We start from the raw sequence: 26,699 nt of genomic DNA on the forward strand, positions 1-26,699 counted from the left end.
ACTAATATAAAGCAGTTGTAATCCAAAAATTATGTAAAATTGTACCTAAAAAATAAACACACACAACCCTAATTTTAAAGGGGAATTTTATAATGTTTTGGTCCATCCTTGATCATTATTAGTTCATAACTGAATGTGAAAAGCAGAGAAAACCAGAAAACAGATCATGCAGAGTGAGGGGAAAGAAGGTAGTTGTCATAATAGTAGTATTAGATGAGATGAGTGCAACCATAATTGACCATATATGGACAAACATACTAGTTCCCCTTAACCCTTTCAGGGTCCGTCCCGTAAATCTACGGCTTCACGTTGAGTGTCCAAACCGTAGATCTATGCCAAAATTCTAGCTCCGTCAAATTTAGCGCGAAAGCGCTCATAGGCCTACACGTGAGAGAATGGGTCTGCGTGGTGGGTGTGCACCATAAACAAAAAATCTAGGTGCCCGCATAGCATTGTGGGAACGCCAGCTCAGTTACCCTTTTTCACCATGCCTCGTCACAAGTCAGCTCTCACTCCCCGGAAAATTGGGACTCTCCTCTTCCTATCTGATAGTTCTGACACTGATGGAAGTGGAAATGAAGAAGAATTCTATGGCTTTGATCAGTTAGTGACCGAAAGGAATGACCAGGATATCGATAATAGTGCAGAAAACCCTGACGATCCTCAACTTTCTACCTCTGGTGTGGGCACTCGTGACTCACGGTTGGTTGTGCCTCAACGCAAGAGAAAACTAATATTTTCGCGTGGCCAGGCCTCTGACTTCAGTAATGATGATGATAGTGACGTGGATTGTGATTTTATTGCGCTTGACGATCATTTGAGTAGTGATAGTGAGGAATCATATTCACCAGTGAAGCGTCGGTACGTACGCCGGCGCATGCGCTCGGGTAGTGTACCCTATGCTGTGCCTAGGGGCCGGAGTAAATCCCGTGGCCCTACACCAGGTTTAGATAGTGATAGTGAGGATGATGTGGCTACACTTGGCATGGATAGACCATAGGCATCAGTAGATGGTGGTAGTGGTGATGGTAGTGGCACCGCCATGCGTGACTCACTAGCCCAGGCTGGGACCCACGCTGCTGACTCGTCAGTTCAAGGACAAAGCGGAGCGTCAGCCACCAGCCCACCACACCCACAACCACCCGCACAACCAACCTATGATGTCCAGTATCCACCAGCAAACCGTATCTGGGATTGGCAGCAAAATCCCAATTTTGTTCCCAAGCCCCACCACTTTGATGACTCTCAAAGTGGAATTCTACCTACTTGTCCCCTTGGAACCACGGCCAATGAACTGGAATTCTTTGAATTATTCTTTGACCAGCCATTGATGGAAACTATTGTCAGGGAAAGTAATAAGTACAGTATTTTGAGTACACCATAGCAAATACGATCATATCACCACAGTCAAGACTACACAGGTGGAAAGAGACGACTGTTGCAGAAATGTATTTGCTTTTTGCAACAATAATGCTTATGCCTCATGTCTATAAGCATAATATAAAAGCATACTGGTCCACAGATCGGCTAATTTCTACCCCGGTCTTCAGTGAAATCATCCCAGTGAACAGGTTTATCTTACTGTTACGTATGTTGCACTTCTCTGACAAAACCAGGCCTGACAGAAGTGACAGGTTATACAAGATTAGAAATGTTTTTATGTATCTCAAACAAAAGTTCAGCATATACTTTTATCCATTCAAGAATCTTGTAATTGACGAGTCTTTGATTTTGTTCAAAGGTAGACTGTCATTCAAGCAGTATATACCGAGCAAGAGGAAGCGCTTTGGTATAAAACTGTTTGTACTCTGTGACTGTGACAGTGGCCTGGTGTTGGATATTGTTGTATACACGGGAAGTAAAACATTGAAAGATACCAAGATGTTATTGGGTATCTCAGGTGACGTAGTGAGAAACATGATGGCACCTTATCTTGGTAAGGGGCATACATTATATACCGATAACTGGTACACAAGCCCATTACTCAGTGATTTCATGCGAGTGAACAAGACAGATGTGTGTGGCACAGTGCATTCTAATCGTAAACATATGCCCAGGCTCAACGCAGGTGCTTGTGGTGATGACATGCAGGTGTTTACTGCCAATGACATCATGGCATTATGGTGGCATGACAAACGAGATGTCACATTGTTGACAACCATTCACCGTAATGAAATGCAAGATGGTGGCAAAGTTGATCGAGTGACTAATGAACGTATTCGAAAACCAGTGACAGTGATTGATTATACACAAAATATGCGCTTGGTTGAAAGATGTGACATGCAGATTGGTTTTGTTGATTGTGTTCGTAAGAGTTACAAGTGGTACATGAAACTTTTCTTCCATCTCATGGACATTTCAATGCTCAATGCATATAATATGTACTAAATAAAGACTGGCAGCAGACTACCGTATGGTGAATTTTGTTTGTCTGTTGTCAGACAACTCATAATGAAGTACCAGGTAAGAACACCTACTATACAACAAGGTCCTCGAATTACTCAGGATATACCCAAGCGTTTGAGGAGGGAAGGTGATCATTTCATAATGCAGCTTCCTTCAACTCAGAAGAAATTTGCTCAGAAGAGATGCATTGTCTGTGCACAAACAAAACGACGGCAACAAAGATGCAAAGACACTCGGTTTTTGTGTGAGGAATGTAAGGTGCCTTTGTGCATGGTGCCTTGTTTCAAGGAGTTCCACAAGCTCCAGCAGTTCTAAAACCATGTCCAGCGATTGTAAATATGTAAATATATGATAGAACATTAGTATTATACAATATTTGTGCATGTTTATTGTAATAAACAACAGTGGTAAACAATAATATGATAATAACTTTAGTGCAGTTGTGTTCAATACAGTGAGTTTTGTCTGTGGAGACAAAGAACTTTGTCCTTGGAGGCAAAGAGGGGAATGTATGAGAGTATAGTTTTACTAATGCTCTTATATGGGTGTGAAGCATGGGTGATGAATGTTGCAGCGAGGAGAAGGATGGAGGCAGTGGAGATGTCATGTCTGAGGGCAACGTGTGGTGTGAATATAATGCAGAGAATTTGTAGTTTGGAAGTTAGGAGGAGGTGCGGGATTACCAAAACTGTTGTCCAGAGGGCTGAGGAAGGGTTGTTGAGGTGGTTTGGACATGTAGAGAGAATGGAGCAAAACAGAGTGACTTCAAGAGTGTATCAGTCTGTAGTGGAAGGAAGGCGAGGTAGGGGTCGGCCTAGGAAAGGTTGGAGGGAGGGGGTAAAGGAGGTTTTGTGTGCGAGGGGCTTGGACTTCCAGCAGGCATGCGTGAGCGTGTTTGATAGGAGTGAATGGAGACAAATGGTTTTTAATACTTGACGTGCTGTTGGAGTGTGAGCAAAGTAACATTTATGAAGGGGTTCAGGGAAACCGGCAGGCCGGACTTGAGTCCTGGAGATGGGAAGTACAGTGTCTGCACTCTGAAGGAGGGGTGTTAATGTTGCAGTTTAAAAACTGTAGTGTAAAGCACCCTTCTGGCAAGACAGTGATGAAGTGAATGATGGTGAAAGTTTTTCTTTTTCGGGCCACCCTGCCTTGGTGGGAATCGGCCAGTGTGATAATAATAATAAAAATACAGTATTGGTCTTTTAGGCCCCAAATGTTAGTAGGAAAAGAAAAAAATTGGAAAAGAAAAGAAAAAAACTACAAAAATTGCTAAATAAAGTAATGCGCGTATGTGGAATTTGTCGATGTTGCCGCCACCACATCATTTTGGACAAACTTCTTGGCACTGTATCTCGGTAAGTACTGATCAGAATTTTTTTTTGTCTTATTACCTTCACAAAAATATGCTCTTTAATTCTGTAAGAAAAAATAATTTTTTTTTTTTTTCAAAATTTCTTGGACACTGGAGCACCACTTCAGATTTTGGCCTTGGACCCTGAAGGGGTTAAAGTGGGGATAATCACAGACAACAATATTGACCACTACCCATCTTTCCTCCTAACAAACAATTGTAAGCAACCAATAGAATATAATAACCTCTCCTGTCGACTCCATGATGAGGCTTCGATAAGTAACTTCAATTCAATTCAATTCAATTCAAGTTTATTCTCTATAAGGGTTACAGTGTGGGGTTTACAGGTTTTGGGTATTGTGTGGTTTACATGTTATAAAATACTAATTACAGAGGGGGCCACTAGGACACCTAGCCTGGCTAGGCATTTCGAGCAGACTTAGATTAATTCTTAACATTAAATCCTTACAGATTATGGTATTAAGGCTAAGTGACTACATCATAATTTGTGAGTTTAGCAATGTGAATGCTTTTGTTTTGGCACAATACAAAGTGTCTATATTGGAGTATCATAGGCAAACTTATGACTAGTTAGGATTTATTATTTTAAGATTAAGATTAGTATTTCTGGGTTTATAGTCAGTGGATGAGTGAGTGTAATTGTGAACCACCAGGTGGTTATCATGTAGTTAGTTGTTGGGGTGGATCAGGGAGATAAGATGTTTTCTAACTGTAGTTTTGAAAGTGATGAATGTGTCTGCAGTTCTAGAGTTTTCAGGTAGGGTGTTCCAGATTTTAGGTCCTTTGAAATACATTGAATTTTTGTAAAGGTTTAGTCGAACACGGGGAATGTCATAGAGATGTTTGTGCCTGGTGTTATGCCTGTGGATCCTGTCACAACTATCAAGAAAGCATTTTAGGTCAAGGTTAATATTGGAATTTAAGGTCCTGTAGATATAGATTGCACAGTAGTAAGTGTGGATGTTCTGAACAGGGAGTAAGTTTAGATCTATGAAGAGGGGGGGGGGGGTGTTGCCAGGGATGGGATTTAGTGATTATTCTTACTGCGACTTTTTGTTGGGTTATTATTGGCTTTAGGTGTGTTGCTGCAGTAGAACCCCAAGCACAGATAGCATAGGTGAGGTATGGATATATAAGTGAATGGTATAGTGTGAGAAGGGCAGTTTGCGGCACGTAGTATCGTATCTTGGAGAGGATCCCCACCGTTTTGAATACTTTTTTTGTTATGTGTTGGATATGGGTGCTGAAATTTAGGTTGTTGTCGAGGTATAGGCCAAGGAATTTGCCCTCATTATGTCTGGCAATTAGAGTGTTGTCGATCTTAATGTTAAGTTGCGCACCACCTGCTCTGCTGGCCTACAAAATTTTCCAATGCCGCTGGTGTCGATGAATGAGTAGAGATATTTCTAAATAAAATTCAAAGACTATACAACAAGCATTGTCCCATAAAAAATAAACATCACTAATAAAAGACTAAGCTGCCCATGGTTTACTAACAGCATCCTAAGTTTCATCAATACGAAACATCAATATGAGAAACAATATAGAAGGGGCTTAATAACTAAACAGTTTATCAAACACTATATGTCAGTGGGAATGGAGAAGAGTGCAACGGACAAGTGAAGTAACAGCAGCAACACTCACAGCAAGAGGCATTCTTGAGCTTCCCCAGCGCTCGGGCTTAAAGCCCAAAGCTGGGATGTGGCTCAAGAGTATCCTGTAGTGCTTGCTGCCTTTGCACCTTCTGACATTGTCTGCTGCTATGCAGCTGCCACACCCTTTGAACCCAGTGTGGATGGTGCCTAGCTTCTCCCTCCAAACCCCATGGGGGCAGGGAATGGGGCTAGGCCTGGGGACAGCTGGTCCCAGAAGATGAGGGGGTACTTGTACCTCTTCCCATGGCAGGCATTGGTCTGAGACACTCCCGCGAAAGGGAGCCAAGGCCGCGCCACCTCTTGGAAAAGGCTCAGGCCAGGCGATTATACCGGCGAATCTACTACCTACCTACTATACGTCAGTCCTCACTAAACTAATAAGAAAGTCTAAGCAACTATGCTATTCTAATAGATTCACTGAAATGAGAGGAGACATAAAAAAGACCTGGAAAACATTCTCTCAGATCTTGGGCACCCACAAACCGAACAGAGCTAGTAATATTGTGCTAACTAAACCAAACAAACTGAAACTCCAACCTGCTGATACAGCTAACAGGTTAAATGACTTCTTGTCAACCATAGGATCAAATCTCACCAGTAAAATTCCAGTCACTATTGCCCGAGCTAATGATTATCTGGATGGAAACTTCACCAACAAAGCTCACTGAGGTTACTATGATTATTGATAAATTAGACACATGTGCAACTCTTGGGTATCTTTATTGAGGAAACGTTTCACCACACAGTGACTTCATCAGTCCATACAACGGAGAATCATGAAGAACAGGAGGAGAATGAGGTAATCAGTCCCTCAGCCTTGAGTCGATGTGGCCAGTCCATCAATCTTGAATAGAATACGGCATATGTGCGGAGAAGCAGCTTGTAAACCATAGGCAGGAGAGGTGCAGCAGTCATAGGTGGTGTCACATTTATTCATTGTGGAAGTAGGTCGTGCCCAAGGGTTAGGCAAGCAAAGAATTCCCAAGTATTAAGATCCCAAGAAGTTGCAGTGTCTGATAGGATTTTAGATGAATGGTTCAGAGAACCGACATGTTGATAAATTAGACACATGTGCAACTCTTGGGTATCTTTATTAAGGAAACGTTTTGCCACACAGTGGCTTCATCAGTCCATACAAAGGAGAATCGTGAAGAACAGGAGGAGAATGAGATAATCAGTCCCTCAACCTTGAGTCGATGTGGTCAGTCCATCAATCTTGAATAGAATACGGCATATGTGCGGAGAAGCAGCTCATAAACCGTAGGCAGGAGAGGTGCAGCAGTCATAGGTGGTGTCACATTTCTCCTTTGTATGGACTGATGAAGCCACTGTGTGGCAAAACGTTTCCTCAATAAAGATACCCAAGAGTTGCACATGTGTCTAATTTATCAACATGTCAGTTCTCTGAATCATTCATCTAAAATCCTGTCAGACACTGCAACTTCTTGGGGTCTTAATACTTGGGAATTCTTCGCTTGCCTCACCCTTGGGCACGACCTACTTCCACATTGAACAAATGTGACACCACCTACGACTTCTGCACCTCTCCTGCCTACGGTTTACAAGCTGCTTCTCCTCACATATGCCGTATTCTATTCAAGATTGATGGACTGACCACATCGACTTAAGGTTGAGGGACTGATTACCTCATTCTCCTCCTGTTCTTCACGATTCTCCTTTGTATGAACTGATGAAACCACTGTGTGGCGAAACGTTTCCTCAATAAAGATACCCAAGAGTTGCACATGTGTCTAATTTATCAACATGTCGGTTCTCTGAACCATTCATCTAAAAAACTATGAGTATTACCTTCCTAAAAAGAATAAATGAGGAAATGTAACCCAAGTACCACCACTACTGTATAAACGAGTGGCTCAAATCCTTTCACCCACCATTGCATTGCTCTTCAACAAATCACTATACACCAACACTTTCCCGGCATCACTCAGACTAGCAAGGATTACACCAATACACGAAAGTGGTGACCCAACAGATGTATACAATTATTGGCCAATATCAAACTTACCTTTACTTTCCAAAATCTTTGAGAAACTCATACACAAAAGGTTATATTCCTTCATATCATCACAAATCATCTTTAACCAATGCCAGTTTGGCTTCAGGAGAAACAAAAGCACAAATGACACAATAATAAAAATGCTAGACCTACTTTACACAGCACTGGAAAAAATGAATACCCGCTTGGACTCTCTACCTACCTTAAGAAAGCTTTTGATACAGTAGATCACAACATTCTACTTCTCAAGGAAGCAATTCATAAGAACATAAGAAAGAAGGAACGCTGCAACAGGCCTACTGACCCATGTGAAGCAGGTCCATGTCCTCCCCCACCCGATTAGCCCAATGACCCACCTAGGAAGGAGCTAGGCATCAGACCTTGTAGCACAAGCTAGTCAGGTCCAACTCACACCCACCCACACACACTCATGTATTTATCTAACTTATTTTTAAAACTACACACTGTTTTATCCTCTATAACTGTACTTGGGAGTTTGTTCCACTCATCCACAACTCTATTACCAAACCAGTGCTTTCCTATATCGTTCCTGAATCTGAATTTTTCCAACTTGAAACCATTGCTGCGAGTCCTGTCTTGGCTGGAAATTTTCAGCACGCTAATTACATCCCCTTTATTTATTCCTGTTTTCCATTTATACACCTTGATCATATCATCCCTAATTCTATGCCTTTCTGGAGAGTGCAGATTCAGGGCCCTCAGTCCTCATAGGGAAGATTTCTGATACATGGGATCAACTTTGTCCTCCTCCTCTGTACGTTTTCCAGAGCTTTTATGTCCATTCTGTAATACGGTGACCAGAACTGAGCAGCATAATCTAAATGAGGTCTAACCAAGGATATATAGCGTTGAAGAACAACCTGAGGACTTCTATTATTTATACTTCTAGATATGAAGCCAAGAATTCTGTTAGCTTGATTGCGAACACTAAGAACATAAGAAAGAAGGAACACTGCAGCAGGCCTACTGGCCCATGCAAGGCAGGTCCATGTCACCCCCCAAACTTAGATCAATGACCCACCTAATCAGGTCACATCCACTGAAGGAAGGAGCATGACATCAGACCTAGTAGCACAAGACTCACAAAATCGTAATGACACGATTGCAAACAAACCATACACCGGCCGGGATTGAACCGTGACGGGCTGGAGTTTTGAGACTCTCTGACCGCGGGTTCAATCCCGGCCGGTGTATGGTTTCTAGTAGCACAAGCTAGTCAGGTCCACCTCACACCCACCCACACTCACTCATGTACAGTGTATTTATCTAATCTATTTTTACTTTCCTCTTAAAATAGGAGTGTTAATGTGACATGGCATCAGTGAATCGCTGGTATTTGCCATGCTATTTGCTCTAACTGGAGCTCATTGAACTGGTGCTCCCACAAGGCACTAAGTGCTCCCAGATTTTCTTAAAGCTGCGCACACTGAGTGCACAGACTCGAGCCTATCGTACCAATTTGAAGGAATGAAAAATAAAACGTTGATCTATGTTTGGAGGGCTACGCGTACAAATGTAGAGCTACATTTGGAGAGTTTAAGGATTAAACCTGAGGCATTACGTGTAAAAACACACGATGATGGTTCCTTCTGCAGATATTTATGACTTATGCCAAAAATGTGCTAAATTTACATATAGCAGCACTAAAAAATGAGCTAACACAATATGCATTGCTCTCAATGACTAGTATACAGCAATTATTCTAGATCTGCTAAATCCCAATCAACCATCTCTTTTTTTAGTGTGTGTAGTTTCTTCTTCTCATGACTAACCTTGTTCCCTTTCTACTTACCATCTTGATGCATGCAAATGGATGTCTACAGCTGGGACTGCATATTGATTTGTGAAGGTTTTTTATGTTTTAAAAATATTTCATGTTTATGTTTTTAAATTTATTGATTTTACTAGCCCATTGCTCTCGGCATTGTAGTAGACTTTTACAAACACATGGCTTACGGAGGTATGATTCTTATTCCACTTCCCCATGGACATGTGTAGTGTGACCTAATTGTAAGTAAAAGTAGTAAGATATGCCTGTTATCTTGTATGTTTACAAGACAGAAAAAAGACACCAGCACTCCTACACTAGTGTAAAACAAAAACAGGTTTTTGTCTTACACTCATTTGGCAGGACAGTAGCACCTCCCTGGGTGGCTGCTGTCTACCAACCTACTACAATGCATGCACTCTAAAGGAAGGGTTTGAGATATTGGCTGTTTGGGATGACATCCAAGCTGTCATATCTGGGCACCTCTGCAAAGACAGCGGCCATGTGCGAATGATGATGAAAGTATTGGATGATGGTGAGAGTGATTCTTCTCTCCTGGGTCACCCTGCCTCGGTGAGACACATTTGTACTGCGACATGACTAAAACAAATCTACAATCAGCAAATGGTGGCTTTTGTGCATTAATACCAGTGTTAAGCAACAAATTTTTACGATTATTAATGATTACATGTACTTGCGTTATTTACTCATTATTTTATACAAAAAAGTTTGTGATTCATTACTAGGTCATATACAGGAACTTAGAATATTGAAACACTTCTCTAATGCACTGTTGTCTTGGTTTTAGATTACTGCTAACCAGAACTCCTAAATCCTTTTCACAATCAGTAGTATTAAGATCTACATTACAGTCGACCCTCAACTAATGGCGGTATTAAGTAACGGCAATTTCATCTAATGGCGCTTTTTGCCGTAGAAAAATGCCTTAACCAACGGCGAAAAACTTAACCAATGATGTTTGTCTGGAACATGTCCCCAGCCACTCCAAGACTCAGTGTGCCATTGTATACAAGCTGTTGTGGTCGGTTTCCACGTGTGCCTCCCATACATTTTGGATTAGAGTGGTCCCTCGTTTTTTTGTATTTAATCCGTTCCTGGAGGAGCTACTATTATCGAAATCTACGATTTTCGAATAAATTTTCCCCATAAGAAATAATGTAAATACAATTAATCCGTTCCTGACACCCAGAAGTATTAAAACAAAAACAATTTTTACATGAAATATAGATGTAGTACATAAACAATACAATGGGACATGATGAATGAAACATTAACAGCATAACACTTACCTTTATTGGAGATTCTTCTTAGTGTATGGGAGACTGGAGGAGGAGAGAGAGTGGATTGTTTATAGTTTGGAAGGGGAATCCCCTTCCAGCAACACCTCAGGTACCAATTGCTTTTCTGGGGTTGCTTCTCTACTCTGTTTCTTAATGCCACTAGGACCAGCTTTAGAGTCACTGGAGTCCTGTCTCACAAAATAACTGTCCAGAGAGCTCTGTTTCTGGCGTCTCTTTAACACTTCCCTAAAATGGCCCAAGACTTTGTCACTGTACATGTTGCCAACATGGCTTGCAACAGCCTTGTCAGGGTGATGTTTCTCCATAAATCTTTCCATCTTACCCCACATTGCAAAAATCTCCTTAATTTCTGAAGAAGGCACCTTCTTCCATCTCTCTTCCTCCTCCTCTGCAGCAAGATTCTGAGCTACAATCTATTGCTGTTCCTGCTGAAGCTCTTGCAGCTCCTAAGTGGTGAGCTCTTTGTTGTGGTCTTCCACCAACTCTTCCACATCCTCCAAACTCACATCCAACCCCATGGAACTCCCCAGTGCCACAATAGATTTAACAACAGACATAGGCTCATCAGGGTCAGTCCCAAACCCTTCAAAATCCCTCTTGTTGACACAGTCTGGCCACAATTTTCTCCAAGCAGAGTTAAAAGTCCTGGTAGTCACTCCCTCTCAAGCCTTACTTATAAGGCTTATGCAATGGAGGATATTGAAGTGTTCTCTCCAAAAATCTCTTAGAGTCAAGTGAGTGTCTGAGGTCACATTTAAGCACCTTTCAAACATTGCTTTGGTGTAGAGTTTTTTAAAGTTTGCAGTGGTGGCCTACTGGTCCATGGGCTGGAGGAGAGGAGTGGTATTCGGGGGCAAGAACTTTACTGTGGTGAACCCAAACTCCTCGAAAATTAGATCATCCAAGTTTGGAGGATGAGCAGGTGCATTGTCCATTACTAGGAGGCACTTGAGATCCAATTTCTTTTCCAGGTGGTAATTCTTTTTCTGTCTCATAAACACGCTAGATAACAGGGATATCTTGCTACTCCTACTTACACTTTGGTCACACTTCACAGACACGCACATGCATATATATACATATATATACATACATCTAGGTTTTTCTCCTTTTTCTAAATAGCTCTTGTTCTTTTTTATTTCTTCTATTGTCCATGGGGAAGTGGAAAAGAATCTTTCCTCCGTAAGCCATGCGTGTCGTAGGAGGCGACTAAAATGCCGGGAGCAATGGGCTAGTAACCCCTTCTCCTGTATACATTTACTAAAAAAGAGAAGAAGAAAAACTTTATAAAACTGGGATGCTTAAATGTGCGTGGATGTAGTGCGGATGACAAGAAACAGATGATTGCTGATAATATGAATGGAAAGAAGTTGGATGTCCTGGCTCTAAGCAAAACAAAGCTGAAGGGGGTAGGAGAGTTTCAGTGGGGGGAAATAAATGGGATTAAATCTGGAGTATCTGAGAGAGTTAGAGCAAAGGAAGGGGTAGCAGTAATGTTAAATGATCAGTTATGGAAGGAGAAAAGAGAATATGAATGTGTAAATTCAAGAATTATGTGGATTAAAGTAAAGGTTGGATGCGAGAAGTGGGTCATAATAAGCGTGTATGCACCTGGAGAAGAGAGGAATGCAGAGGAGAGAGAGAGATTTTGGGAGATGTTAAGTGAATGTATAGGAGCCTTTGAACCAAGTGAGAGAGTAATTGTGGTAGGGGACCTGAATGCTAAAGTAGGAGAAACTTTTAGAGAGGGTGTGGTAGGTAAGTTTGGGGTGCCAGGTGTAAATGATAATGGGAGCCCTTTGATTGAACTTTGTATAGAAAGGGGTTTAGTTATAGGTAATACATATTTTAAGAAAAAGAGGATAAATAAGTATACACGATATGATGTAGGGCGAAATGACAGTAGTTTGTTGGATTATGTATTGGTAGATAAAAGACTGTTGAGTAGACTTCAGGATGTACATGTTTATAGAGGGGCCACAGATATATCAGATCACTTTCTAGTTGTAGCTACACTGAGAGTAAAAGGTAGATGGGATACAAGGAGAATAGAAGCATCAGGGAAGAGAGAGGTGAAGGTTTATAAACTAAAAGAGGAGGCAGTTAGGGAAAGATATAAACAGCTATTGGAGGATAGATGGGCTAATGAGAGCATAGGCAATGGGGTCGAAGAGGTATGGGGTAGGTTTAAAAATGTAGTGTTAGTGTTCAGCAGAAGTTTGTGGTTACAGGAAAGTGGGTGCAGGAGGGAAGAGGAGCGATTGGTGGAATGATGATGTAAAGAGAGTAGTAAGGGAGAAAAAGTTAGCATATGAGAAGTTTTTACAAAGTAGAAGTGATGCAAGGAGGGAAGAGTATATGGAGAAAAAGAGAGAGGTTAAGAGAGTGGTGAAGCAATGTAAAAAGAGAGCAAATGAGAGAGTGGGTGAGATGTTATCAACAAATTTTGTTGAAAATAAGAAAAAGTTTTGGAGTGAGATTAACAAGTTAAGAAAGCCTAGAGAACAAATGGATTTGTCAGTTAAAAATAGGAGAGGAGAGTTATTAAATGGAGAGTTAGAGGTATTGGGAAGATGGAGGGAATATTTCGAGGAATTGTTAAATGTTGATGAAGATAGGGAAGCTGTGATTTCGTGTATAGGGCAAGGAGGAATAACATCTTGTAGGAGTGAGGAAGAGCCAGTTGTGAGTGTGGGGGAAGTTCATGAGGCAGTAGGTAAAATGAAAGGGGGTAAGGCAGCTGGGATTGATGGGATAAAGATAGAAATGTTAAAAGCAGGTGGGGATATAGTTTTGGAGTGGTTGGTGCAATTATTTAATAAATGTATGGAAGAGGGTAAGGTACCTAGGGATTGGCAGAGAGCATGCATAGTTCCTTTGTATAAAGGCAAAGGGGATAAAAGAGAGTGCAAAAATTATAGGGGGATAAGTCTGTTGAGTGTACCTGGTAAAGTGTATGGTAGAGTTATAATTGAAAGAATTAAGAGTAAGACGGAGAATAGGATAGCAGATGAACAAGGAGGCTTTAGGAAAGGTAGGGGGTGTGTGGACCAGGTGTTTACAGTGAAACATATAAGTGAACAGTATTTAGATAAGGCTAAAGAGGTCTTTGTGGCATTTATGGATTTGGAAAAGGCATATGACAGGGTGGATAGGGGGGCAATGTGGCAGATGTTGCAAGTGTATGGTGTAGGAGGTAGGTTACTGAAAGCAGTGAAGAGTTTTTACGAGGATAGTGAGGCTCAAGTTAGAGTATGTAGGAAAGAGGGAAATTTTTTCCCAGTAAAAGTAGGCCTTAGACAAGGATGTGTGATGTCACCGTGGTTGTTTAATATATTTATAGATGGGGTTGTAAGAGAAGTAAATGCGAGGGTCTTGGCAAGAGGCGTGGAGTTAAAAGATAAAGAATCACACACAAAGTGGGAGTTGTCACAGCTGCTCTTTGCTGATGACACTGTGCTCTTGGGAGATTCTGAAGAGAAGCTGCAGAGATTGGTGGATGAATTTGGTAGGGTGTGCAAAAGAAGAAAATTAAAGGTGAATACAGGAAAGAGTAAGGTTATGAGGATAACAAAAAGATTAGGTGATGAAAGATTGAATATCAGATTGGAGGGAGAGAGTATGGAGGAGGTGAATGTATTCAGATATTTGGGAGTGGACGTGTCAGCGGATGGGTCTATGAAAGATGAGGTGAATCATAGAATTGATGAGGGAAAAAGAGTGAGTGGTGCACTTAGGAGTCTGTGGAGACAAAGAACTTTGTCCTTGGAGGCAAAGAGGGGAATGTATGAGAGTATAGTTTTACCAACGCTCTTATATGGGTGTGAAGCGTGGGTGATGAATGTTGCAGCGAGGAGAAGGCTGGTGGCAGTGGAGATGTCATGTCTGAGGGCAATGTGTGGTGTGAATATAATGCAGAGAATTCGTAGTTTGGAAGTTAGGAGGAGGTGCGGGATTACCAAAACTGTTGTCCAGAGGGCTGAGGAAGGGTTGTTGAGGTGGTTCGGACATGTAGAGAGAATGGAGCGAAACAGAATGACTTCAAGAGTGTATCAGTCTGTAGTGGAAGGAAGGCGGGGTAGGGGTCGGCCTAGGAAGGGTTGGAGGGAAGGGGTAAAGGAGGTTTTGTGTGCGAGGGGCTTGGACTTCCAGCAGGCATGCGTGAGCGTGTTTGATAGGAGTGAATGGAGACAAATGGTTTTTAATACTTGACGTGCTGTTGGAGTGTGAGCAAAGTAACATTTATGAAGGGATTCAGGGAAACCGGCAGGCCGGACTTGAGTCCTGGAGATGGGAAGTACAGTGCCTGCACTCTGAAGGAGGGGTGTTAATGTTGCAGTTTAAAAACTGTAGTGTAAAGCACCCTTCTGGCAAGACAGTGATGGAGTGAATGATGGTGAAAGTTTTTCTTTTTCGGGCAACCCTGCCTTGGTGGGAATCGGCCAGTGTGATAAAAAAAAAAAAAAAATAAAAAATTCTTCTCCACTAGGGCCAAACACTTCATTGAACCACTCGACAAAAATTTCCCTTGTGACCCATGCCTTATTATTAGATCTCCAAAACACACACAATTTACTCTTCATAACATTGTTTTTCTTGAACACACTGGGATTTTCAGAATGGTACACTAGTAACGGCTTCACTTTGAAATCCCCACTAGCATTAGCACAGAACATGAGCGTCAGCCTGTCTTTCATAGGCCTGTGTCCTGGCAGTGCCTTTTCCTCCTGTGTAATGTAGGTCCTCTTTGGCATTTTCTTCCAAAAGAGGCCTGTTTCGTCACAAATGAACACTTGTTCAGGTTTCAGTTCTTCAGCCTCTATGTACTCCTTGAATTCATGCACATATTTTTCAGCCGCTGTGTGGTCCGAACTGGCAGCCTCACCATGCCTCACCACACTGTGTATGCCAGTATGGTTCTTAAATCTCTCAAACCAACCTTTGCTGGCCTTAAATTCACTCACATCACCACTATTTGTAGGCAATTTCTTTACCAGATCGTCGTGCAACTGCCTAGCCTTTTCACAAATAATCGACGTCATAAGACTATCTTCTGCTAATTGTTTCTCGTTTATCCACACCAATAACTTCTCAACATCTTCGAGTACTGGTGATCTAATTTTTGTCAGCATATTTACCCCCTTTGCAACAGCAGCGTCCTTAATTTCCTTTTTCTTGGTCACAATGGAACATATGGTTGTGTAGGGTTTGTTATACATCCTGGCCAGTTCGGCCGCACTTAAGCCACTTTCATATTGTTCAATGATGTTTTTCTTAAATTCAATGGTATTTCTCACCTTCTTTACCAAAGGCTTGGCACTATGAGCTTTCTTTGGAGCCATGGTAGCTTATTTAGTACTTGCAAGCACTAAAATGAGTGGAATATTATGAAATATTTCGTAGGAGCACGTGAGGGGACCTTCGCTCACTGGTAAACAATGCCAGACTGGCTGGGTAGGGAGGCCGCCCCGGCTCACATCGTGCGTACGCGTCCCGGACGACCTACTATTCGCGAGTCAATCTACGATTAGCGAGCCCATGTTTATACAAAAATATCGCTATGATTTCCGAAATCTAGGACTCTCGAGAACTACGATTATTGAGGGACCACTGTATTCCACTGTTTCTAGTGCTTGTAACTGCTAAATAAGCCACCATGGGCCCCAAGAAAGCTTCTAGAGTCAGCCCTTTGGTAAAGGATGTGGGATACACGATAGAATTCAAGAAAAAGTTTGTAGAAAAAATATGAAAGTGGTGGTGGTAGAGGGTGGTAGTGATGGTGGTAGTGATGGTGGTAGTGATGGTGGTAGTGATGGTGGTAAAGGGTGGTACTGGTTGTGTTGGGGGTAGAGGGTGGTAGTGATGGTAGAGAGTGGTCCAGTGATTCTCAAGCTGGTCCTAGTGACATTAAAAAAACAAGAAGGGAGGTAACCCCACCAAAGGACTTGGTACCTGAAGTCTTTATGGAAGGGGATTCTCCTTCCAAGCAATAGACAAACCTGAATCTCCCCTGCTGCTGGCACATCACTCATCAACAACTCCACAATAAAGGTAAGTGGCATTTAATTACTGTTTATTTTGCATGTCCCATTCCTTTCCATATAAGGAAATGTATATTTCATTTAAAAAAAAAAAATCAGACTTTGGGGTGTCTGGAACAGATTAATTCTATTTCCATTATTTCTTATGGGGAAAATTAACTCGACCAACGGCCATTTTGACCTCTGGAACGGATTAATGCCGTTGGTTGAGGGTCTCATGTATTTAGTTTATATGTGGCATGGTTATTTTCCTGTCCAACATTTAGAACTTTGCATTTGCCTATATTAACCCTTTCAGGGTCCAAGGCCCAAATCTGGAGTCACGCACCAGTGTCCAAGAATTTTCAAAAAAAAAATTTGTTATTTTTTCTTATGAAATTGTAGAGAATCTTTTTGTGAAGGTAATAAAACAAAAAGTACGAAATTTGGTGGAAAATTGACGAAATTATGCTCTCGCGAATTTTGATGTGTCAGCGACATTTACGAATCGGCGATTTTGCCGACTTTGACTCCCATTTTAGGCCAATTACATTATTCCAATCAACCAAATTCTTAGCTACTTCACTAGTATTACTTCTATTCTATCGATTGAGCACAAGAAATCGCCAAGTCAATTGTTTCAACTACAAAATAAAGTGATCGGAAATTGTTAATTTGGCCAATTTAACACAAAGTTCAAAATATTCCAATTTCAAAATAGGGTCCAGAATAAACAATGTAGGCATTCCTGGCACTAAACTAACGTTTCCTCTGTTCATTAGTTATGTTTTGAGGCTTTACAAATAAATTCCATTTTGATTTTTTATTCACATAATGAATTTTTATTCACACCAAAAAATAGAAGATTTACTGTTATGCAATACTGTAATAATTGTATAAATATCATCACCATATTTGTGAATGTATATTAGACCCACCAGCTGACGTGTATTAGACGTGTGAGGTCGTTTGTTTACTCTTGAATATCGGCAAAAATTTAACATTTCCGCTACTTTGAGCTCAGTTTCAAGCCATTTCCAGTGCTAAAACCAATCAAAATCATCTCTATTTCTGTAATATGTCTTCCATTCTATCAAATGAGACCAAGAAATCGCAAATACAACTATAAAAAACATACGAAAAAACACTGCAAAGTTGCTGTTTTAATCAAAAAATCATGATTTAAGTTTTTTCTTTCATTATACACAGTGTGCTGCAGGATCTGTTTTATGTGGTGCACACATACCACATAGATGTATTCTCTCATATCTAGGCCCAAATGTACCACTCACAGTTTATCAGAGTGAGCTGAGCTCATGGCGTAGATCTACAGTGTGGACCCTGAACGTAAAGCCGTAGATCTACGGGATGGACCCTGAAAGGGTTAAACTCAATCTGCCACTTCTCCGACCATTGCATCAGTCTATTCAAATCATTCTGGAGTGCTTTAGTGTCCTCATTAGAATGAATTGGATGGCCTATTTTGGTGTCATCAGCAAATTTGCTTATGTCGCTATTTATTCCCTCATCTATGTCGTTTATGTAAATTGTGAACAAGAACGTGCCCAACACTGACCCCTGCAGGACCCTGCTTGTGACGCACCCCCATTCTGATTTCTCCCCATTTATGCAAACTCTCTGCTGCCTATTTGTCAGCCATGCCTCTACCCAGGAAAAAATTTCTCCTCCTATTCCATGTGCCTTAAGTTTCCTCAATAGCCTCTGATGTGGAACTCTATCGAAAGCCTTACTGAAGTCCATATACACAATGTCATATTCATTACCATGATCTACCTCCTCAAACACCTTGATAGGCATAGATTGCTGAAGCAATCTATGCCTATCAAGATGGCTATGAATTGCTTCAGCAATTATCGATTCCATAAACTTTTCCACTTATCAGGCACTATGCCAGTTTGTAGTGATATGTTAAAAAGATTAGCCAAAGGTATGCTAAGTTCCTCTTTACATTCCTTTAACACCCTTGCAAACAGTTCATCAGGGCCTGGGGATTTGTTAGGTTTTAGTTTCTCTGTTTGAGGACCATGTCACTAGTTACTGCAATCGTACATAGTTTATTTTTGTCCTTTTCTACATAATCTTTTATTTCAGGAATTTCTCTAGTATTTTCCTGGGTAAAAACTGAGAGGAAGAAGGTATTGAAAATTTCACACATATCCTTATCACTGTCAGTGATCTGACCAGAGTTACTCTTAAGTGGGCCTATCTTATTCTTAATCTTACTTCTGGATACCTGAAAGAACCCCTTTGGGTTAGTCTTCAAATCCCTAGCGACCTTAGCCTCATAATCCCGTTTTGCTTTTCTTATTCCTTTCTTTATTTCTCTCTTTAATTGACTATATTGATTTCTTAACTGCCCATCCCCTCTTTTGATATGCTTATATATGCCTCTCTTTTGGCCAATGAAATGTTTTAATCTATTGTTCATCCATTTGGCATCATTTTTGTTAGATCTAATTTCCCTACTCGTAACAAAAGTTGTCTGGGCAGCTAGAACTATGCTCTGAAAAACGTCACATTGGCAACCAAGATTACACCTTCCTGACCCATAGTCAGGACATTCCAATTTAGCCCACCCAGGTAATTTTTCAGTCCCATGAAATCGGCCAAACAAAAATCTGGGACAGAGATTTGATTGCAGTTATCTGGGTAATTCCATGATACATTGAAACTAAGTGATTTGTGATCACCTTCCCCAAGCTCATCATTAACCTCAAGATTATTAGTTAGTGACTCTTTGTTGGCAAGAACCAAGTCAAACAGATTGTTTCCTCTAGTTGGTTCTGTCACAACCTGTTCCAAAAAGCAATCCTGAACCGTATCAAGAAAGTCGCTAGAATCAAGATTTCCTGTCATGTTGTTCCAATCAATTTGTCTAGAGTTAAAATCTCCCATTATCACAACATTTTCGTCCCATAACAGCTTACTGCACTCCCTATCAAGGTTTGGGGGCCTATAAATCACACCCAAAATTAATTTGTCACGACCCTCGAGAAACTGTAGCCAAACAGATTCTGTGTTCGATGTTTCTAATCTTATATCATGTCTAAGACAATTTAACTTTTCTCTGACATACATCGCCACTCCACCACTCTTCCTGTTGACCCTATCAGTGTGAAATAGTTTATAACCCTGTATGTTGTATTCAGAAGGCATTTCTCTACCTTTCAGGTTGAACCAGGTCTCTGTTATACCAATAATATCTATATTACCTGCACTTGCAAGTAATCTTAGCTTATCTATTTTATTTCTTAGACTCCTACTATTTGTATAGTAAACCTTAAGGGAGCTAATCACTCGTTGCCCTCTGCTATCTCTCTCTGTTTGTTGATCAATTGATTTGCCATTACTAGCAACTTTATTTTGAATATTGTCTTAAATATATCCCTGAGGTATCCCGGTAATAACTGCTGTTTTTAACCCTAATACTGCAGCCTGATTGTTTCCCACAAACACCCATATCTCTATAATCTATCAGTTTAAATTCCTAGACAAGTCATCAATTACCCCTCTCAATCGAATTGGCTAATGCAACCACTCCAACCACAGAGAGATAAACCCCCATCCCTTGCATACATATCACGTTTGCCATAGAATAGGTCCCAGTTATCAATGAATGGGATTGCAAGTTCCTTGCAGTACCTGTCTAGCCAGCAATTTATACCAATTGCCCTAGACATCCATTCATTGCCCACTCCATTTCTAGGCAAGATACTACATATGACTGGGATCCATCCCTTAGACCTGACTACTTCTATGGCTGACCTGTACTTATCCAGCAGCTCCTGTCTCCTGCCCTTCCCAATGTCATTGCCCCCAGCACTAAGACAGATAATGGGCTTGTTCCCATTACCTGACATAATATTATCCAACCTGCTGACTTTGTCACCGACACCAGCTCCTGGAAGGCACACTGTCTTACCTTTCTGTCTCTGTTACAAAAAGCACGGTCTATATATCTTACCTGAGAATCTCCTACAATTAAAATGTTCTTACCTTGATTACCAGGGGAATCAGTGGTACCTTCAACCTCACTAATCACTGAAGTGCACTTGTCCTGGAGAACAGAGAATCGATTTCCTACCTTCACATCTTCTGTTAACCCTCCTTATCTTCCTTCTTCCTGAACTGTGAACCACTTGCCACTTAAAGCGGCTGCCACTATCACTGTTGGTGACCATTTCCTCATTACCAGCTAAATCCTTCTCACACTCACTACCAAACTCATCTAGTGGAAGCTTCAGCCTCCTATTTTCCTCCTGAAGAAGTAGAACCTCCTTCTTCAACACATGAACCTGAGATTCTAAAACACTACAACAAGCAATGGTGCTTGGTAACAGCCCACGCTAACTCCCAGAGAGCTTAGGACAGGAATGACCGCAGGTGACCACTAACCTCAAGAGAGCCCCAACTGATGGCAGCAAGTGGCTAGTGGTCTGATGTGAAATATAAAATTCAACAGGGCTTACATCATTTCTTCTTCCTTTTCCTCTTTCTCTTCTTTCTCCTTCCTTGCTAGCTTCTTTGTTACTTCTCATGGGCCATTAGGCCCATTAGTGCTAGTTTCTTTTGTTTAACCCCTTGGGGACCTGTATGAGAGAGTGAAGTCACCTTCTCCACTGCCTTGAGTTGTAATATACCTTGACTGCTGCTGCTACAACCTTTATTACTAATTCTATTACTACTACCCTGTACTACTATTTCCAATACTTGTAGTAGTAACACTGCTGCCAACAGCTACCATCATTTATTATTATTACCTGTAATATTATTACTATTCTTACAACCACTATTTTCTTTCCCCCCTTGCCTCTTCCCAACTCTGTTTTTCACATTCAGTTTTGACATAATAATGGTCCAATATTAATTGTGAATCAGAGAAAAATAATCTCATTATTCAGATTGGTCTGTTAAATTGACATTTCACTCTCCATTTTATTTACAGAAACAAGCACTGCCTGAAATGCCTAGGCATGCTAGTGATCTTCTGTGTAATTAATATTTTGTAATATGTAAACCACACATTGTAAGCTTTGCAAGGAAATAAACATTTTCATTTTCATTCATAGGAATTATACCAAATTCCAAACAGTTCAAAGCTGAATGGAAAGATGAATGTTAGGCAAAAATCTGTTGATGAGAAAATTGTCTTTGGAAAATGGCTGTATGTATATGAAAGTGTTGGATGTAGTAGCTTGAACAGCATCACTCTAAATTCTAGTCAATTTTCCCTCATTCTTTTCTATGAAGTCCCTAAGGTTTTCAGGTAATATTGAAAAACACCACTAACAAGGACTCCTAGTCTACAATTCATCTTCCCATCAATTGATTGCAAACCTCTGTAAGGCAAGTGACATACTGGCATGATCACTTCAAGGTTCAGAAAGCAGATCACTATATTTGTGGCAAATACTGTCCCCAGGAGATATGTGAAGTAACTACACTGCATGAAACTGACAAGAAGAGTAATATTAATTGCACTAAATCACTGTAGTGAACATAGAAAACTACATATCATTAAGGCTGGTACCTTTAAAAGAAAATATCACACAGACATTTGGACAGAATCAAATAACCTTAAGTCTGACAGCATCACTTACAGGTGGCTTAACCATTATTAGATGAAGATGTATGTATCGTTATTTACTGCATCTCCTTTGAGATGCACCACACAAGGGCTAGCTTAATAAAAACTTGTTCTGTTGTTGCCTATACAGCCACCAGCCTGAAGATGTCTACGTGGTAGGCAAAATGTTAAAACCATTAGCAAAAATTTTTATAAAAACTTCAAATGCACTGTAGCTTATTAATTTTCATAAATCAGGGAAAGAGTGGGGCTTGAACCCCTGGCAAGTGAGCCCTAAAAATCACAGGCCAGTGTGTTAACCACTTGGCCAGCTGGCTTTAAAGAGATTCATGCAACTGTGTTATTACAATTTTGGGAGTTATTAATTTCCAATATATTGTACATTGATCATTAGTAAAACATGCCACAAACAAAATAAGTATCATGCCTACATATACACACACAAGTCCCATATTGTATTACTGTTATAATTTAAGTTGTTTATATTTTGTATAATTCATTCACTCACCATATTTCACAGGCTGACACAGAAACCTATTGATTAAATGATTACAGTTTTAGGCAAGGATGCTTTTTACAAGAGAAATTTTTAATTTTCTTCAGCTGCTGTAATTTTATATTTAAAGATGCAGTATAAAAAAACAATGATTTTACTCTGATCACTTGTAAAGAATGTAGAGTTGTCGGTAGAGCCAATTTCCTGCCTTCATGATGAACCAGTGAGGATCAGAGTATTTGGCCTCAGTCCAGGCGAGGATGTCACTCTTCAGGCATTCATGGAGGACTACAAAGGGGTTGGCTTCATTTCATATGCTCATTACAGGTATGTTATCACATTGAAGAAAACAATGCCAATGATTATTGAACTAATTTTTTTAATGTACTTCCATGTCATGTGAAATTTTTTTTTATATTTTATCAGTGTGCATTTATCTTCTTATTTTTGTCTATTCTATGTTTTGAGAAACAAGTACATATCTCATTTGTCCCCTGATTCTGAGTCACCTAACCATGTAAATTTTGCTGTGACTTAATGCCTATGATTTGGAAAGAATCATGGGTAGGTTGTTCAAACTGCAGCTAATATACTTGCAATAACTTTCATTATACAGTTGATGCATTCCTGGAAATTTCAAGAACCTTGAACCTGTCTTCCCAAAACACCAATGTTAAAATCATAGATGGGTTCCTGAGCCATAGTATTCTGTATCTTACTTCATCTATTTTTAACTAAGAATATTTACCCGGTATTTTACTTTCATTACTGTGCCTTTTCCCTTACAAGTTGTATTAAATATTGTTTAATGTGTACAGTACACATTAATTAACCCCTTGACTGTCGCAACCCCCAATCCTAAGGTGTCTCCTGGTGTCGCAAAATTTAAAAAAAAATATAATTTTTTCTTATGAAATGATAGAGAATCTTTTCCCGATTGTAATGGCACCAAAAAAACGAAATTTGATGGAAAACTGACGGAATTATGCTCTCGCGAAGTTAGCGACCTCGGCAATATTTACAAATCGGCGATTTCGCCCACTTTGAGCCCTATTTTCGGCTAATTCCGTTGTTCCAGTCAACCAAACTCATAGCTATTTCTTTAGAACTCCATTTTTTCTATCGATTGAGTACAAGAAACTGCCCATTTACCGATTTCAACTACCCAATAATGTGGTCAGAAATTTGCAATTTGGCCAATTTCACGAAAATTAAAAAATATGACTATTTTAAAATAAGGTCCAGAATGAACAATGCAGACATTCCTGGCTCTAACATAACATTTTCTTTGTTCATCAATCATGTCTCCAGGCCACTCTGATATTACTCTTGCTTTCTATTTTGAATTTTTATTCAAACAAAAAATAGAAGACTTACTATTATGCAGACTACTGCAATACTGTAATAATTGTATAAATAACATCAACCCATTCATGACTGCATATTAGAATGGCTAGTTGGACATTTATTGGACAATGACATCATTTGTTTACTTTTGAACATTGGCAAAAATCAAACATTTCCCCTACTTTGAGCTCCATTTCCAGGTTCCTTTTATAGTAAAATCAATCAAAATCACCTCTATTTCTATAACATGTTTTCCATTCTATCAAATGAGACCAAGAAAACGAGAATACAACCATAAATACTATACGAAAATAGACCACAAAGTCGGCATTTTAATTAAAAAAAACGGTCAGAGTTTTTTTTCTCATTATGCACTGCGTGCTCCAGGATTTTTTTATATGGTGCAAACTGACCACACAGACCCATTCTCTCACATGTGGGCCTACCAGCTTTCTCATGCTTGATTTGAAGCCGCTAGAATTTGAGTATATATACGTCAAACACTGTACCTCGTAAGACGTATATATATACGGCCGCGGCAATCAAAGGGTTAAACAGAACAGAGCTACAGATGCAGTCTACATCTTCAACACATATTTGAATTATCTGTATAATTTTTTTGATCTGTTTATGAGGGACCAACAGTGTGGTTCAAACAAGCCAGAGTCAGCAGGGGATTCAGGAAGGTAATGCCTACCACCACCACCACTACCTGATGCTAGCATTGGTTCTCAGCAATACAGTAAGGCTCTGACTTATGATGCTCAGAGTTTCTGTATTCTGTATTTATGATGCTGGTACTTTGGATTCATGTCTTTTTGTACTTCACTGGCTTGGTTGACTCTGTTGCTTCCCTTTCTCTAGGTACCATAATTTGTTGACCATTTACCAGAGTCTCCTTAGAGATCACATATTTTATACTTTAATCAAAACAAAAGCAAAAATATCTTATTTAAGATGCTTCAACAATAACAGCACACATGTAGCAGATTACAAGCTAGGAAGATATTATAGGCATCAACATTTATCTTTATTGTAGTTTTAACCATTTTTCTTTTTCTTTTATTATTGCTTCAGTCCTGCTCATCTTTTGGATATGTTGTGTATAGTTTGTTATGCTGAGTATCTTGTATTCAAGAAGATATTTTCCAACAGATTGTCAAAAACAAACTAATTTTTTGGGGAAATTAAAATGGTAGTTTGACAAAAATTTTTTTTAATGCATCATCTGTATCACACTGAGGCAGTGATGAAAAAAGAAAAACTTTAATTTTTCTTTTTTAAATTTAGTAATTTATACAGAAGAAGGGGTTACTTGCCCCTTGCTGCTGGCATTTTAGTCGCCTCTTATGACACACATGGCTTACATGGAATTAAAGGTGCTCAACATACCATAGGAAATAAAAAAAAATGAGGACAATTTAAACATTTACGAGGGAAAAAATTAAATTGACTGAAGTGATAATAGAAAAACATCTGAATTTATTATCTTCTCTTTACCCCTTTGAGGGTTCATCATGTAGTTCTACGGCTTTGAATCCAGGGTCCAAGCTGTAGAACTACGCCATAATTCTAGCGGCTTCAAATGTAGCGCAAGAAGACTGGTAGGCCTACATCTAAGAGAATGGGTCTGCGTGGTCAGTGTGCACAGTGAACAAAAAGTCGAGGCACCCACATTGCATTGTGGGAATGCTATCTCAGTATGCTTTGTTCATCATGCCTTGTGGCAAGGAAACTCTCACTTCCTGGTGAATTGGGACTCTCCACTTCCCAAGTGATAATTTTAACACTGATGGAAGTGGGTCTGAAGAGGAATTCTGTGGTTTTGAATCATATGGTACATTGTACCATATGGTACAATGGTACCATATGGTACTATGTGGTACAGGGATGCCAATGGAAATAAGTCACACTGACTTTTTAGGGTTATCCTAGGTAAGGGGTCGGCAACTCTCGGCCTACGTGAGGTTTTCGTCCGGTCTGCCAACTTAACACCTGGACACTAATTATCTAATTAGTATCAAATACAGATGCAGTAGTTCACTTCAAGGTTAAGCAGTCCTTGGAAAAGTTACTTCTTATCCTCGCTCCTTAGAGTTTTTCATTTGAGTTTGTCTGGTGGTAAAACAGCTGTACAGTAGGTATCTGCATTTGATAATAATGTTTATTTAATTATTTGTGATAAATTGTGTTAAGTATTATTAGAATTAGGCCAAAATTAGTTTAAAAAACTAATGGCTACCCTGAGTTCAAGAAAATTTTTTACATTACATTTAATAACATGGCCCTCCTCCGAGAGACTGCATAGCTGTCTGGCCCTCTCTCTCCAAAAGGTTGCTGACCCTTATCCTAGGTTCTCCACACATATGCTGCTGTGTATGATAAACTATGTAACTGTATTTGTGTATACCTGAATAAACTTACTTACAATGCCACAGGCGCTCAAGTATGTAAGTTTATTCAGGCATACACAAATGCAGTTAGATAGATTATCATACATAGCAGCATATGTGTGGAGAACCTTGGATAACCCAAAAAAGTCAGACAGAGTGACTTATTTCCATTGGGGTCCCTGTACCTGTACCATATGGTGCAATGTACCATATGGTACCCTGTACCATATGCAATTCCAAGGAGACAGTACATCCCATGGCCCTACGCCTG

The 26,699-nt window shown here is 40.1% G+C and overlaps 1 protein-coding gene across 13 annotated transcripts in view; it reads left to right on the forward strand.

The window, feature by feature from the left end:
* LOC128685704 (acyl-coenzyme A thioesterase 1) overlaps positions 1–26,699 on the forward strand; it is a 326,051-nt gene that overhangs the window by 43,119 nt on the left and 256,233 nt on the right. For 11 of the 13 annotated variants that reach the window (XM_070088074.1, XM_070088077.1, XM_070088081.1 and 8 more), the window contains one exon: positions 22,864–23,015. In XM_070088074.1, coding sequence (XP_069944175.1) covers positions 22,864–23,015 — 152 coding nt within the window. Of the gene's footprint in view, positions 1–22,863; positions 23,016–24,670; positions 24,778–26,699 lie in introns of those variants that run through there. The other 2 variants (XM_070088083.1, XM_070088084.1) reach the window with 2 other exon arrangements.

This window comes from Cherax quadricarinatus, chromosome 23, assembly GCF_038502225.1.
Source record: "Cherax quadricarinatus isolate ZL_2023a chromosome 23, ASM3850222v1, whole genome shotgun sequence".
Classification (NCBI taxonomy): Eukaryota; Metazoa; Arthropoda; class Malacostraca; order Decapoda; family Parastacidae; genus Cherax; species Cherax quadricarinatus.